The following is a 13,046-nucleotide window of genomic DNA, read 5'->3' as shown; positions in this document are numbered from 1 at the left end:
TAAAATGTGATTTTTGCTAAAATGATTATTTAAATTTTAAAAATAAAATGTGGATAAAAAAAACCAAAATTAAATTTTTTTTTTTTTTTTATTTATTTATTTTTTTAAAAAATATGTTTTATTAAATTTTGAAGAAAAAATAAATAAAAAAAAAAATAAAAAAAAATAATTTTGTAGATCATATATACTCCATTGTATTGTTTATTTGTAATATTTTGTATAATTGAGATATAAAAAATTATTAATCTTTTTAGACTCGAAACATATATATTATATTACAATTGTTAAAGATTTCTTAAATTTACCATTCGGTAAAATATGCTAAAAAAAAAATGGGTGGATTAGTGGGTGAATATTATAATAAAAAATTAAAAAAAAAACTGGATATTTTAAAATGAAGGAGTTAAATAAAATAATTATTAATATTAATATTATTATTTTTTTTTTGTTATATTTATAATAACTGAACCAAAAAAAAAATTATATTATTTTAAAAAAAAAATTTTTAAATGGCTATTCCAAACCCAACTAATTAGTTGGTTTTTTTTTTTTTTTTTTTTTTAATTTTTTTTTATTTTTTAAATAATTTTTTTTTTTTGAAAATTATCTTGCTTATAAAATCCAAAAAGTTTTTCATTCATTTTTTTTTCATTATTATTTTTTTTTTTTATTTAAATACACATATATATATATAACAAAATGTCAGAAGTTGAAAAGAAACAACAAGTTCTTACTGGTATTGATAGTATGTATTTAACTTTAACATATTATTAAATTATCATTTAAATATCTATTTAAATTTTAAATGATAAATATATAAAATTTTAAATTAAAAATTTTAAATTCAAATATTAATTCATTTTCCAATTTTCTTTTTTTTTTTTTTAAACTAATAATATTTTAGCCTCACGTAAAGTTGGTTCATCATTCACCGAAAAATTATCAGATGAAGCCATGAAATTTTTCTGTGATGTTGCCAAACTTCCATTCTCACAACAAGCTGTTCACTTCTTAAATGCCTACTGGTTTGAAATTAGAAATGAAGCTGAATTCATTTACACTGTTGCTTGGGAAAAAATCAAATATGCTGATATGCACAACAAAGGTATTCAATTAGTTTACAAATATGATGAAGGTAACGATCTCGATTTCGATATTGCCCTTTATTTCTATGAAATCCTCTGCAAATTCGTCGAAGACGACAAAAACAAAGCCTACAAAGATGGTTATGCCAGATCACAACCAGAAATGTTAACTGCTCTCAAACGTAAACAAGAATTAAGAGAAAAAGTCGATGTTAACTTTGATGGTCGTGTCTCTTTCCTTGAATATCTCTTATACCAATACAGAGATGTTGCCAATCCAGCTGATTTCTGTCACCGTTCAATGAACCACGACGAACATCCAGAAATTAGAAAAGCTCGTTTAGCTCTCGAAGAAGTCAACAAACGTATTCGTGCCTACGAAGAAGAAAAAGCTCGTCTTGAAGCTGATTCACAATTACCAGGTGTTAAAGGTCTTGGTGCTAAAAATATGTTAGCTCAAATCGATTCAAGCCCATTAAAAGAAGAATTAAACAAAGCCCTCATTACTGCTGAAGCTGCTGTTCGTATCGCCTCAAAGAAATATGGTGGTCAATCAGGTGTTGGTGGTGCTGATGGTGGTGCCTCAAGTGAAGGTGCTCTCTGGTGGATGAACAGAGATCTCGAAGAAAAGAAAAAGAGATACGGTCCATCAAAGAAATAAGCTTTTTAACCGTTTCGATTCAATATTTAAATTTGTATACTTAAACCCTTTTTAAAAATATTAATTTATAAATCATTAATGTTTTTATGTGTATCAAAATAAAAAAATAAAAAAAAAAAAACTAAATTATATTTATTAAAATTAAAAAAACTATTATTTTTTTTTTTTTTTTTCTAAAAATAAATTATTTTGTGAAAATTTAAAATATTTTGTAAAAACTAAAAAAAATTGTGGATCGGGTATTTGAGTGCGATCATTTTATTTTTTAACAGATATCTGTTTTAGATTAATATTTATTTATTACAGTTATTATTATTTATTTTTATTTTTTTTGTTGTTAATTATTATAATAAAGTGTTTTTATTCCAAACATCATCTATCATTGACTTTAATAGATTTGTATCATATGATGATTTTAAAACTGTGAAGAATTCGATAAATTTGGGCTCTCTAATGGTCTTTAAAAATGAGCCAAATAGAGCATATATGTGCTGCCCCCTTTTAATTTCTTTTAAAGACTCGTCTAGGGATAGTTCTAAAAGTTTTTCTAATTCAAACCACCAAATATGATTTTTTTCTGTATATTTAAAAAAATAAGAATAAGTAATTTTTTTTTTAATTTCAATAAAGTTATTGTTTATATTTACCTGTGTTTTCAATACGCTCTTTAATGGGTTTTTCTTTATTTAATAAATATACAGATCTAAAATCATTATCCAATATATATCTATTAATTGGACATATATACATTGCATATCTATTAAAATAGTTTTCTATTTTTGTTATCAAACCAACATTATATAAATCTTTATTTGTTAAAATACTGTTGAATAATAAAGTGGATTTCTCTACACCAGCAATACATCCTCTATCTTTAGAGTCATTTATAAAAAGTCCTAATGTTTCTTCTGAAAATTCTCTCGCTGCGCAAAACTCTGTTGATTCGGTTGGTCCGTCTTTATATCCACCAAAATCACTGAATCCACGTCTTTCATTACCTGTATATAAAATATTTTTTATTATTAGCTTAATAAAAAAAGGTACAAAATAAATAAATATTTTTACCTAATAAAACATATATTTTTCCATTATGAACTGTATAGGGTAATATACCTGCTGCACCAAATGGTGAGTTTCTGTAAAGTATTGACATTTAATGAATAAGTTATTTAATAAATAATATAAATAAATTATTTTTAATACATTTGATGGAAAATTGAGAAAATTTTTTATTTTTTATTTTTTAATTTATTTTAATTTTTAATTTTTTTTTTTTTTTAAATAAAAGAAAAATTTTATCAGAAAAATAAAAAAATATCGGGTGGTAATAATAACAAAATTAGTTTTTTAATTTTAATATTCATTATATCCATAAATACATTAGTTTTAATAATCATTTTGTAAACTTGGCTATAGTTTCAATATAGTTTTAAAATATTACAGGGTAGATTTGGAAATATAGACTTTGTAAAGCATAGCATATTACAACTTTAATTAAAGCATAATTTTGATTGAACAGTGTTTGGACACAGATTTAAATTGGTTAAAGATTATATATTTGCTGCCAAATCAGATGTATTAAAAAATAAATAAAATTTACAAAACCAAACATTATTAATAATATTGAAGTTAGATTTTTTTTTTTAAAAAATAATTCTTTTATTTATTTATTTATTTATTTATTTTTTTTAATTTTGCTGCTTTAATTATAACTTTGACAGTTGTGCTTTTTCTATATAGGAATGCAATTATAACGATTAAACAAGCAACACCCACTATAGGAACAGTTACAACAACAGGGATAAACCATTTTCTACTTGATTTGCATTCTTTAAAATCGGGTGAAACTATCAATGAAAAATCAGGGTCTATTACACAGCTATCGCAATGTGGTAAATTTAAAGATAATATGACGGATGAAGGTGTTGAGGTATCATTATTTACAGATGTACTATAAAAAGTTGGTCTACCATCAGAAATTAATTTGTTTATGAATCTACCTGTTAAGGCTTGATTATTTCTAGATATTTTAATATAATTAAATGTGGATATATCATTGAAATGGGTTGTATCTATTTCGGTATCCCTTTCATTACATTCAGCTGATTTTAATTGATCTACAGTTGATACAAAATCCAATACCAATGAATTTAATGTACTTTGATATGGATAGTTGTTAATGGATATAGTAAATTTAATTGAACCTTTTGATAGGCCAAATGTTGTATTTGCAAATGTAAATTCTTTGCCATTTGTTTCTTGAATTTCTTCAATAATCGATATGATGCTGCAATTAGTTCCATTTAGTTGTTGTTTGAATGTGAATATATTGCTTTTGATGTCTGTGTTATTTAATACCCATTTATCTTTTAATACATGTGTTTTAACTGTGTCACCCAAAACATTTACCTCTTTTAATAAATCAAAATAGATTTGGAATCTAGTTTGGCTATTTGTAAGATTGGTTGAACCAGTTTCATTGTCGATGATGGTTTCTCCATTATTTCCTGTCTCACCACCTTCATTTGGTTTTACACTACAGTCATATGATTGATAATTATTTATACATTCACATAAGCCAGTTACTGTATTACATGTTCCTTGATTTTGATTGGTGCAATTATTTGGACAGCTTGCTACAATTTCTTTATATTTATACATTTTGCTACCGACAAAGGTTAAATCATTCTGAACCATTATTACATTTTGTATGCCTTTACCTGGTGGTGCTTCACATTTAATAACTGTTGATGTAGTTAGTGTAATTGGGGAGCATTGTTTATCACCAATAGTAATGGTTAAACCCTTGTGTTCATTTTTAAAATCACCATAGAATGTTGCCTCACCACCGTTTGTATTGGATGGGTCAATGGATGAAATAACATGGGTATTACAATCTTGATATTTTCCATTAGATTGGCACATACAATAACCAGTAGACATATCACACAAACCATTTGGAACATTTATACAACCGTTTGGGCATTGCTTATTGTTTAAACTATTTTTTGAAACCAATATTTTTGTTGTAAGAGTTTTATTCACGGTAATTTCAAGTGGAATTTTATCTGCTGAGCTTGTTTGGGTTGCCACACATGAGGTTTTGTTAAATTCTGTTGCTGAAACAACACAGTTTGCATCATCTAATTTTATAACTTGATCTACATATCCATTGTAGCTCGAAAAATATTGGCCTACTATCACAACTGGTCTACCAAATTCCACAGAGGTGATGATGGGTGCTGCTTGCTTAATTGGGAATGTAATGGTTTTATTTCCTGGGTGTCGGAATCTAATTGAATAGAAATCTCTGCCGTCTAATATATTGTTTAAATCTCCACAAATATATAATTTACCAGGTTGAGTTATTACACTTTTACACTGTACACCCTCGATATACCAATTACTTGGGTTGAGGCCAATGTCATTACCAGTAATTGAAATAGTTGAGCCATCAATTGTTGGTCTTGGTGCGAATGTTGTGCACTCTTCATTTGTATCAAAGTTGGTAAACTGATTTCCTGAAAATCTTTGTTTCATCATTGGTAAATTTGTATTGTCTGTATCATTAAAGTAACATTTAAAACAAGATGGGATCGAGCTATAAATATTATTAGTATTTAAATTTTTTCCAATAAAAAAAATTAAATAATTACATACCCTGTTAATTGGTTATTTGTTACGATTAAATTAGTTGAGCACCATGATGGGCCAACTTCTGAATTTAATTGGTTATTTGAGAAATCGAGAGAATCAAAATCACCTTGATATGTACCCAACAGGGGGCTTATTATTGATTCCCTAACAACAACATTTCTCAAAGGTGAAAATTGACTTAATGGTTGAACTGAATTAATATTAGAACGAACCATTTCAATTTTTGAGTTTTCATTGGCATTAAAGGGGAATAAACCATCGATATTAAAATTTTTTGTTTGCTGTATAGTGATTTTTGTATCTAAAAATGATGGAGCAAGGGTTATTTTTTGGGTTGGTGTTTCTATATTTCCAAACACAACCATTTCTGAAATTGGTATATCTAATGAAAAAATAGATAAAGGTATTTGGGTTTCAAGATATGAAATTAGTTGAATTTTTGTTGCTTTAATAGTTGAAAGTTTTGAGATATCTGATGGGTCAAAGCCATAATCAAAGGTGATATCGACCTCTTTTAGTTTGGTGAATTTTGAAAAATCTATTATTTGTTTTGGTGTTATTATTAAAATTTCTGTAAGTTGGTTTTGTTCTGTAGGTGCTTTTAAATCCACAATACTGTAAAAAAGAGAAAATCTGTTTACATTTTTAATAAAAGATAAATCCAATGTAGTTAAATTGAAATCGGTTGTATATAAATCTCTACAAAATAAATTTATAAATTTTATAAAAAAAAACAATAAGAATAAAAATTAATATACAATTAATATACAGCAATAAAAAAAAAATATTACATACAAATTAGAATATCCTGGTAACTCTGAATTTATTGGATTTAGAAAGTTTCCATTTAGGGTGAGAGCATTGACTTTAGTTGAAATCTTGGTTATTAAGAAGTTTTGTTCGAAATGAAATGAAAACAAACTCACCTCAGTTAGATAATAAAGGCACGAAATATCGGAAACTAATAGTGGGTCATTTTTTGTCTGTGGATTTACTAAATTAAGTCTAAAATTATGTTTATTATTTAATAATAATGATATTAATATAATTTTTGAAAAAATGTAAATTAATTTTAAAAAAAATAAAAATAAAAAATTATATATAAATATACCTTTCAATGAAACCACTTGAACCACAATAATTAGTAGAATATGAACAAATATCATATAAACCATTTTTAAAATCAAAACCAAAGCTATATTTATTTTCTAAATCTGCAATACATTTTTGTTCTTGTAATTGGCTTTGTGAGCTTACAAATAATATATTATAAACTACTAAAAAAATATTTATTAAAATTATTTTATTTATATTCATGCTATACAATATGGTGAAAATAATCTAAATAATTTTTATGAGATATTTGGTTTGTTTCGTAAAAAAAAAAAGTAAAAATAAAAAAATATATTTTTTTTTAAAATAAAAAGGGTCCCCAACCATATAATAAAAATTTATTAAAAAAAATAATAAAATATCTGGTAACCAAAAATAAAAAAAATATTCTTTTGGTCGAAAAACAAATATTTCTTTTAGATTTCAATAATAAGTATGAAATAAACATGTAAAACACAATCAATTTTTCTTTTTCTTTTTCTTTTTTTTAAAGTATATTTATTTTATTTATTTATTAGATTTTTTTGTTGGTGCTTTTTTTGATGAAACTTTAGTTTGTTGTGGCTTTTGTGGTTGTTTTTTTTGTTGTGGTTGTGGTTTTTGTTGTGATTGTGGTTTTTTTTGTTGTGGTTGTGATTTTTGTTGTGGTTTGCTGTTATTATTTTTTTTATTATTTTTTGGTGGTGGAACTTCCTCTTCCTCTTCACTATCAATAGCATATAACATATCATCACCGTCTTCTTCTTCATCGTCATCGCTGGCATATAACATATCTTCATTAAACTCATCATCATCATCATCAATATCGGCATCTCCTTCCATTTCTTCATCATCTTCTTCGTCATCAATATCAGCATCTCCTTCAATTTCTTCATCATCTTCAATTTCTTCACCGTCTTCAATTTCTTCATCGTCTTCATCTTCGACAATCTCTTCCTCTTCTTCGCCTTCAATTTCTTCTTCCATTTCTGGATTAATATAATTACCATTTTCATCTAAAATATTATCTGCTGATTCTTCAATTTCTTTGAATGCTAAATAGGCTCTATTCATTTGGTTTTTTAAAGAATACATCATTTTTCTGTTAACTTCTAATGTGGTCCTAAAAATAAAATAAATAAAAAAAAGTAAATATTTTTTAACATTTAAATTTTGGGGTTCCAAAAACTATTATTACTATACTTACTTGGATGAAGCACATTTGAAGAATAATTTTGAAAGCATACCATAATCAACAATAAAGAGTTCTGGTTTATCATCTGAATATCTAATACCCTCCTTTGGTAAATAAAATGCATCTTTCTTTTCAAAGATTGAATAGGTGGTTACAAGACGGGTGAAAACTCTTTCTTTAATACGTCTGCAGGCTACATCATCTTCACTCTTTGATAAGAAATTAATAAATGGTAAAAGAATTTTAGTGAGATAGAATGGATCCATGGCACCTTGTGTAACTTTAAATAACTCTTCTAAATAGATATCGGCAAAATGTAAAACAATACCATTGGTTAATGTAGAGTTCTTTGGATTGAGTACTGTATCTTTGAAAACTTTAACTAAACCACTATAGATTTCGTCATTTGATTTATTTTGAAGTTCTTCTCCTTCCTTTGGTGCAACATAATATTTCTTTAATAATTTGAATGATGAATGTACAATTTTACGAGATAATAAATAAAATTTATCAACACGATATTGGTCAATGTGATTCCAATGATTTTGTAATGTTATAAAAAAACACTTTACAAATAAAAACGAATCATTATAATCTTTAAATAATGTTGTTAATTCTGCAATTTTAGTTGAAACTTCGTCTTGAACAACTAATTTATCTGTATTATAAAAACCTTTTTATAAAAAATAAAATAAAATTTAAAATTAGTTTTAATTTTAAAAACCCTATTTATTTATTAATGTATTACTTACTTAAAAATAAACCTTTCCAAATTTTTAATAATTGAATTTCTGATAGTTTTTCGTGTTTAACAGCAGTTCTAAGTTTAATGAGAGCTTGTTGTTTAAAGTTACTACTACCACTATTTAATTTATGTGCGATTACAATATCAATTGTTCTTTCTTTTTTATTTACAACAGTTTTAGCAACTTTGGTTGATTCTGTCATTTTATAATTTATTTTATTTTGAATCAAACTAATGATAGTTTTAAAAAAAAAAAAAAAAAAAAAAAAAAAATCGTATTCGTTTTTTTATAAAAAAAAAAATTTAATTTTTTTTTAATTATTTTTAATTTTTGTTTTATTTTTATTTTTATTTTTATTTTATCATTATTTTTTTAAATTATTATTTTTTTATAACATCTATTTTAATTTATTAATTGTTTGTTTATTTTATTCATTTATTTGTTAATTTTTTTTTTTTTTTTTTTTTTATTACTAAAAATTTATTATAAATTTATTTTGTTTGTTGAAAATTTCCAAATAAAAAAATAATTCAAAAATAAAATTAAAAATTTAAATTTAAAAATTTTTTTTTTTTTTTTTTTTTTATAATTTCAAAATTTAATTTCATGAATATAAATATATAAATAATATCTATATATATATAAATAAATAAATAAATAAACTAATAAATAATATAATATTTTACAATGTCATCAAGTGACAGAAAATATAGAGATTATGACGATAAATATAGATCAAAAAGTCCAATAAAAGAAAAGAGAGATAGGTCCAAAGATAGAGCCAAAGATAGAGTCAGGGATAGATCAAGAGATAGGGATGGATCAAGAGACAGAGACAGAGATAGAGATAGATCAAGAGACAGAGACAGAGACAGATCAAGAGATAGAGATAGGTCAAGAGAAAGAAAAAATAGAGACAGAGATGTATCAAAAGAAAGAAAAAATAAAGATAGGAATAGAAGTAGAAGTAGAAGCAAATCAAGAGATAGAAAAAAATCATCATCATCATCATCGTCACACAAAAGAAATAGAAAACATTACAGTGACAGTGAAGAAAGTGATTATACAAGTAGTAGCAGCGATGAAAGTGATAGAGAAAGAAGAGAAAGAAGAAAAAGAAAAAAAGAAGAGAAAAGAGAAAAAGAACTAAGAAAAGCAAATGAAACACCAGAAGAAAAAAGACAAAGAAGAATTGAAAAAAAACAAAAAAAAGAAGCAAATAGAAAGAATGATATTGACTTAACTGGCTATTCAAATGACATGAATCCGTTCAATGATGCTAATTTACAAGAGAAATTTGTGTGGAAAGCCAAAAGAGAAAAGTTTATAAAAGAAGGTATGAGACCAGACGAATATGATTCAAAATATGGCAAAAAGAGAAAAGAAGATATTCAGGAGGAGTTAGAAAAGGCCAGAAAGAAGCGTGAACAGAGGGAAAAAGAACAGCAAATTTGGGAGGAGGAAAAAGAACGTTTACAGCGTATGAAGGATATGTCCAATAATGAAGAGCTCGAAAAGAAAGAGGAAGAGTTTCACTTTTTACAAGCTTGCAAACGTTGTGAAACTCGTTTGTTTGATAATCGTCCAAAGCCAATCGATTTCCTTTATAAAACATTAAATATGCTCCATCTACCAGATCATCGTGAAAACCGTGAACCAGTCTCAATGATTCAATCAATCTACGATCCAAAAATACTAGAAGAGCTAATCGAGGGTATTCGTGACTTTACCTATTTGGATACCGATCAAGATAACTTGGAGTTTTGGGAGGCAGCTTTAGAATTGTCAAATTATCAATTGGGCGTTAGAAATGGCGAAGACCCAGCAAACTCCGATTCCAGTGCACTTCATCACTCACTTACAAATGACATTAGAAATATTCTTCAAGGAAAATCATTTAAGGATTTAGTCAGTTTGGAAACCGATATTTTGCAAAAATTAGAATCTGGTTCTGCAATGAATGTTGAATACTGGGAAACTCTTTTAAAACATTTAAAGATTTATAAATCATCCGCATTCCTAAAAGAGAAATTCATCAGTAATCTCAAACAAAGACTATCAGATATCGAAACAGAAAAATACCTCAATGACATTTCAAATGATTCAAAATTACCATTCGAATACAATCCAGAGGTTAAAAATACTAATAATAACAATAATAGTAATAATAATGAAGAGGGTTCATCTAAATCAAATACAACCGATAATAGCGAAAAATCAAAAGATCCATATGACGAAGAAAATGAATTTGATGAACAGTTTGATTTGGAAGTTGCATTGGAACCAAAATACTATTCATGGCACGACAAATATAGACCTAGAAAACCAAAATTCTTTAATAGAGTACATACAGGATATGATTGGACTAAATATAATCGTACTCATTATGACAAGGACAATCCACCACCAAAGGTAGTTAGAGGTTATAAATTTAACATATTTTATCCAGATCTCATCGATACATCAAAATCACCTCAATTTTATGTTTCACCATCACCAGATAATCCCGATACATGTATTTTAAGATTCCATGCAGGACCACCCTACGAAGATATTGCTTTCAAAATTGTTAAGAAAGAATGGGAAAAATCTCACAAATATGGATTTAAATGTGTTTTTGAAAAAGGTGTGTTACAGCTTTGGTTCAATTTCAAGAGATATCGTTATCGTCGTTAATCAATTATTGCCATCACATTTAAAAATAAATAAAATAAAAAATAGTTATTATAAATCTTTTTTTTAGTTTTTTTTTAATTTTTTATAGATGTATATTTAAGAACCATTTTAATTTAAAAAAAAAAAAAAGCAAAAATAAAATTTTTAAAAAAATTTAAAAAAGAGTTAAAAATCTTTTTTTTTTTTATTTTTTTTTATTTTTTATTTTTTTGTTTTTTATATTCTTTTTTTTTTAAAAAAAAAAAAGTATAACAAGTTTTTTAAAATATTAACTACAGATATATATTTATAGTATTATTTATAAAGTAATAAATGACAAAAGTTAAAGAGAATCCATTTTCTTTTTTTAGCTTTAATAAAGAAGATAATATAAATAATAATAATAATAATAATAATAACATAAATAATATAAATAACAATAATAATGTAAATATTAATAATAATAATACAAATAATGTAAATAGCGCAGCACATTCTCCTCCAGTTAATCCACCAATTATACCACCTCCAACAATTATACCACCACCTCCAACAATACCCCCACCACCTGTTAACGAAATACCACTCCCAACATTTAACAATACTGCATCAGTTACCACAACAAATAAAATAAAGACAAACCCAGAAACAACAAAGAGTAATAAATCTAAAATAAATACAAACCTATTTGATGATGATGACGACGATGATGAGGAGGACGATGACGATGATGACGATGATGATGATGAAATGGAAAGCAGTTTACAACCAAAGCCAAGTTTACCTAAAGCCCCAACTATCCCCGCAAATATAATAACGCCACCACCAGTAGCAGTTTCTTCAATTAGTAAAACTAATAAAACTGTAGCACCAGTATCTGCATCAATACCAACACCTACAGTAACAGCCTCATTATCAACAACAACAACAGTACAGACAAAAAAGAAACTTACACTTCTATTTGATGATGGGAATGTAAATAATGAAGACGAAGAAAAATTAGAAAAATTCGATAAGAGTATACCAATGGCATTACCTACCGTTTCAATTATATCACCAACAACCACTGTAACAGGAGCAACCGCAATAGCACCAAATTCCCTCTCAACTAGTTTTGATGGTCATGTTTTAGCAAGCGCAAATACAAATTTAATTGATAAAAATGTAGTTATAAATGGTTCAACAACTGTATCCAACAACAACAATAGTAACGATAATAGTCTTAATAATAATACCAATAATGAATTAAAAGAAGAAAATGAAAATTTAAAAGAAGAAATTACAAAATTAAAGTCAATGGTAAAAGCATTAAAGGTTCAATGTGTAAAGTATAAAAACGATAAAGAATCAGCAGAATTAAAATTACAACAAACAGAGAATAGATTAGAACAGTTCAAAATAAAAGAAGCAAATGAAACCAAAATAATGGAGGATATGGTAGCACAGGTTGAAGAGAATCTTTTAGCAACAAAAAAAAGAGCACAAAATGCAGAGAATCAAGTTGAACAATTAAAAAATGACATCTCACTTCTTAGATCAACAGGTTCAAACAATCCAGAGATTCAAGAGCTTCGTTACAGACTCCAAGATGCTAAAGAAAAGGGCAAAATGGTCACCCACTTACTTTATCAAGCCTCAAACGATGCCGACATGAATATTAAAAATTTGATGAGAGGTATTGAAACTTTACAAAATATTTCAGGAATATTAACCTCAATTGACAAGATCTCAACAATGCCAAATTGATCTTTAATTTCAACCCTCAAAAACAAATAAAATAAAATAAAATAAAATATAACCCAAAAAGTAAAAGTAAAAAAATAAAACTAAAAAAAAGTGGTGGACACCACTTCACCAAAATTTTTTTGGTGTGTTAATCATAATATCGTTATCGTGTGCGTATGGTTTTTTAAAATAAAAAAATAAAACCAATTAAAATTTAGACCAGAGTGTCT

At 26.1% G+C, this 13,046-nt stretch overlaps 6 protein-coding genes across 6 annotated transcripts; 3 read left to right on the top strand and 3 right to left on the bottom strand.

Annotated features, from left to right (window-relative positions):
- Positions 1-669: 669 nt before the first annotated feature.
- DICPUDRAFT_94447 (calcium-regulated actin-bundling protein) lies at positions 670-1,889 on the top strand. Its single transcript, XM_003287566.1, has 2 exons — positions 670-745; positions 905-1,889. Exons 1-2 carry the CDS (start codon positions 700-702, stop codon positions 1,744-1,746), a joined length of 888 nt encoding a protein of 295 aa, XP_003287614.1. The 5' UTR covers positions 670-699; the 3' UTR covers positions 1,747-1,889.
- Positions 1,890-2,090: 201 nt separating this feature from the next.
- On the bottom strand, positions 2,091-2,899 carry DICPUDRAFT_78457 (uncharacterized protein; the record flags this gene model as incomplete). The annotated part of the gene is made up of 3 exons (XM_003287552.1): positions 2,091-2,323; positions 2,394-2,744; positions 2,812-2,899. The coding sequence occupies 3 exons, from the start codon at positions 2,897-2,899 to the stop codon at positions 2,091-2,093; spliced, it is 672 nt and encodes a 223-aa protein (XP_003287600.1).
- A 518-nt stretch (positions 2,900-3,417) lies between these two features.
- Positions 3,418-5,768, bottom strand: DICPUDRAFT_32742 (uncharacterized protein; the record flags this gene model as incomplete). The annotated part of the gene is made up of 2 exons (XM_003287551.1): positions 3,418-5,347; positions 5,407-5,768. The coding sequence occupies 2 exons, from the start codon at positions 5,766-5,768 to the stop codon at positions 3,418-3,420; spliced, it is 2,292 nt and encodes a 763-aa protein (XP_003287599.1).
- A 1,255-nt stretch (positions 5,769-7,023) lies between these two features.
- DICPUDRAFT_32669 (uncharacterized protein) lies at positions 7,024-8,638 on the bottom strand (the record flags this gene model as incomplete). The annotated part of the gene is made up of 4 exons (XM_003287550.1): positions 7,024-7,222; positions 7,286-7,618; positions 7,703-8,363; positions 8,443-8,638. 4 exons carry the CDS (start codon positions 8,636-8,638, stop codon positions 7,024-7,026), a joined length of 1,389 nt encoding a protein of 462 aa, XP_003287598.1.
- A 485-nt stretch (positions 8,639-9,123) lies between these two features.
- Positions 9,124-11,112, top strand: DICPUDRAFT_87666 (uncharacterized protein; the record flags this gene model as incomplete). Its single annotated transcript, XM_003287565.1, has 2 exons — positions 9,124-9,523; positions 9,608-11,112. The coding sequence occupies 2 exons, from the start codon at positions 9,124-9,126 to the stop codon at positions 11,110-11,112; spliced, it is 1,905 nt and encodes a 634-aa protein (XP_003287613.1).
- A 1,275-nt stretch (positions 11,113-12,387) lies between these two features.
- DICPUDRAFT_32720 (uncharacterized protein) lies at positions 12,388-12,837 on the top strand (the record flags this gene model as incomplete). The annotated part of the gene is made up of 1 exon (XM_003287564.1): positions 12,388-12,837. One exon carries the CDS (start codon positions 12,388-12,390, stop codon positions 12,835-12,837), a length of 450 nt encoding a protein of 149 aa, XP_003287612.1.
- Positions 12,838-13,046: the final 209 nt, after the last annotated feature.

Source organism: Dictyostelium purpureum (genome assembly GCF_000190715.1).
Source record: "Dictyostelium purpureum unplaced genomic scaffold DICPUscaffold_104, whole genome shotgun sequence".
In the NCBI taxonomy this organism is placed as follows: domain Eukaryota; phylum Evosea; class Eumycetozoa; order Dictyosteliales; family Dictyosteliaceae; genus Dictyostelium; species Dictyostelium purpureum.
Note: the sequence above shows the minus strand (reverse complement) of the source record. Positions and strands in the feature narration are given on the sequence as shown.

Excerpts from the sequence above, each read along its gene's own strand:
- DICPUDRAFT_94447 (XM_003287566.1), top strand. The coding sequence starts at position 700 with ATGTCAGAAGTTGAAAAGAAACAACAAGTTCTTACTGGTATTGATA. Across the intron at positions 746-904 it reads AGTTCTTACTGGTATTGATA|CCTCACGTAAAGTTGGTTCA; the intron begins GTATGTATTTAA and ends ATAATATTTTAG.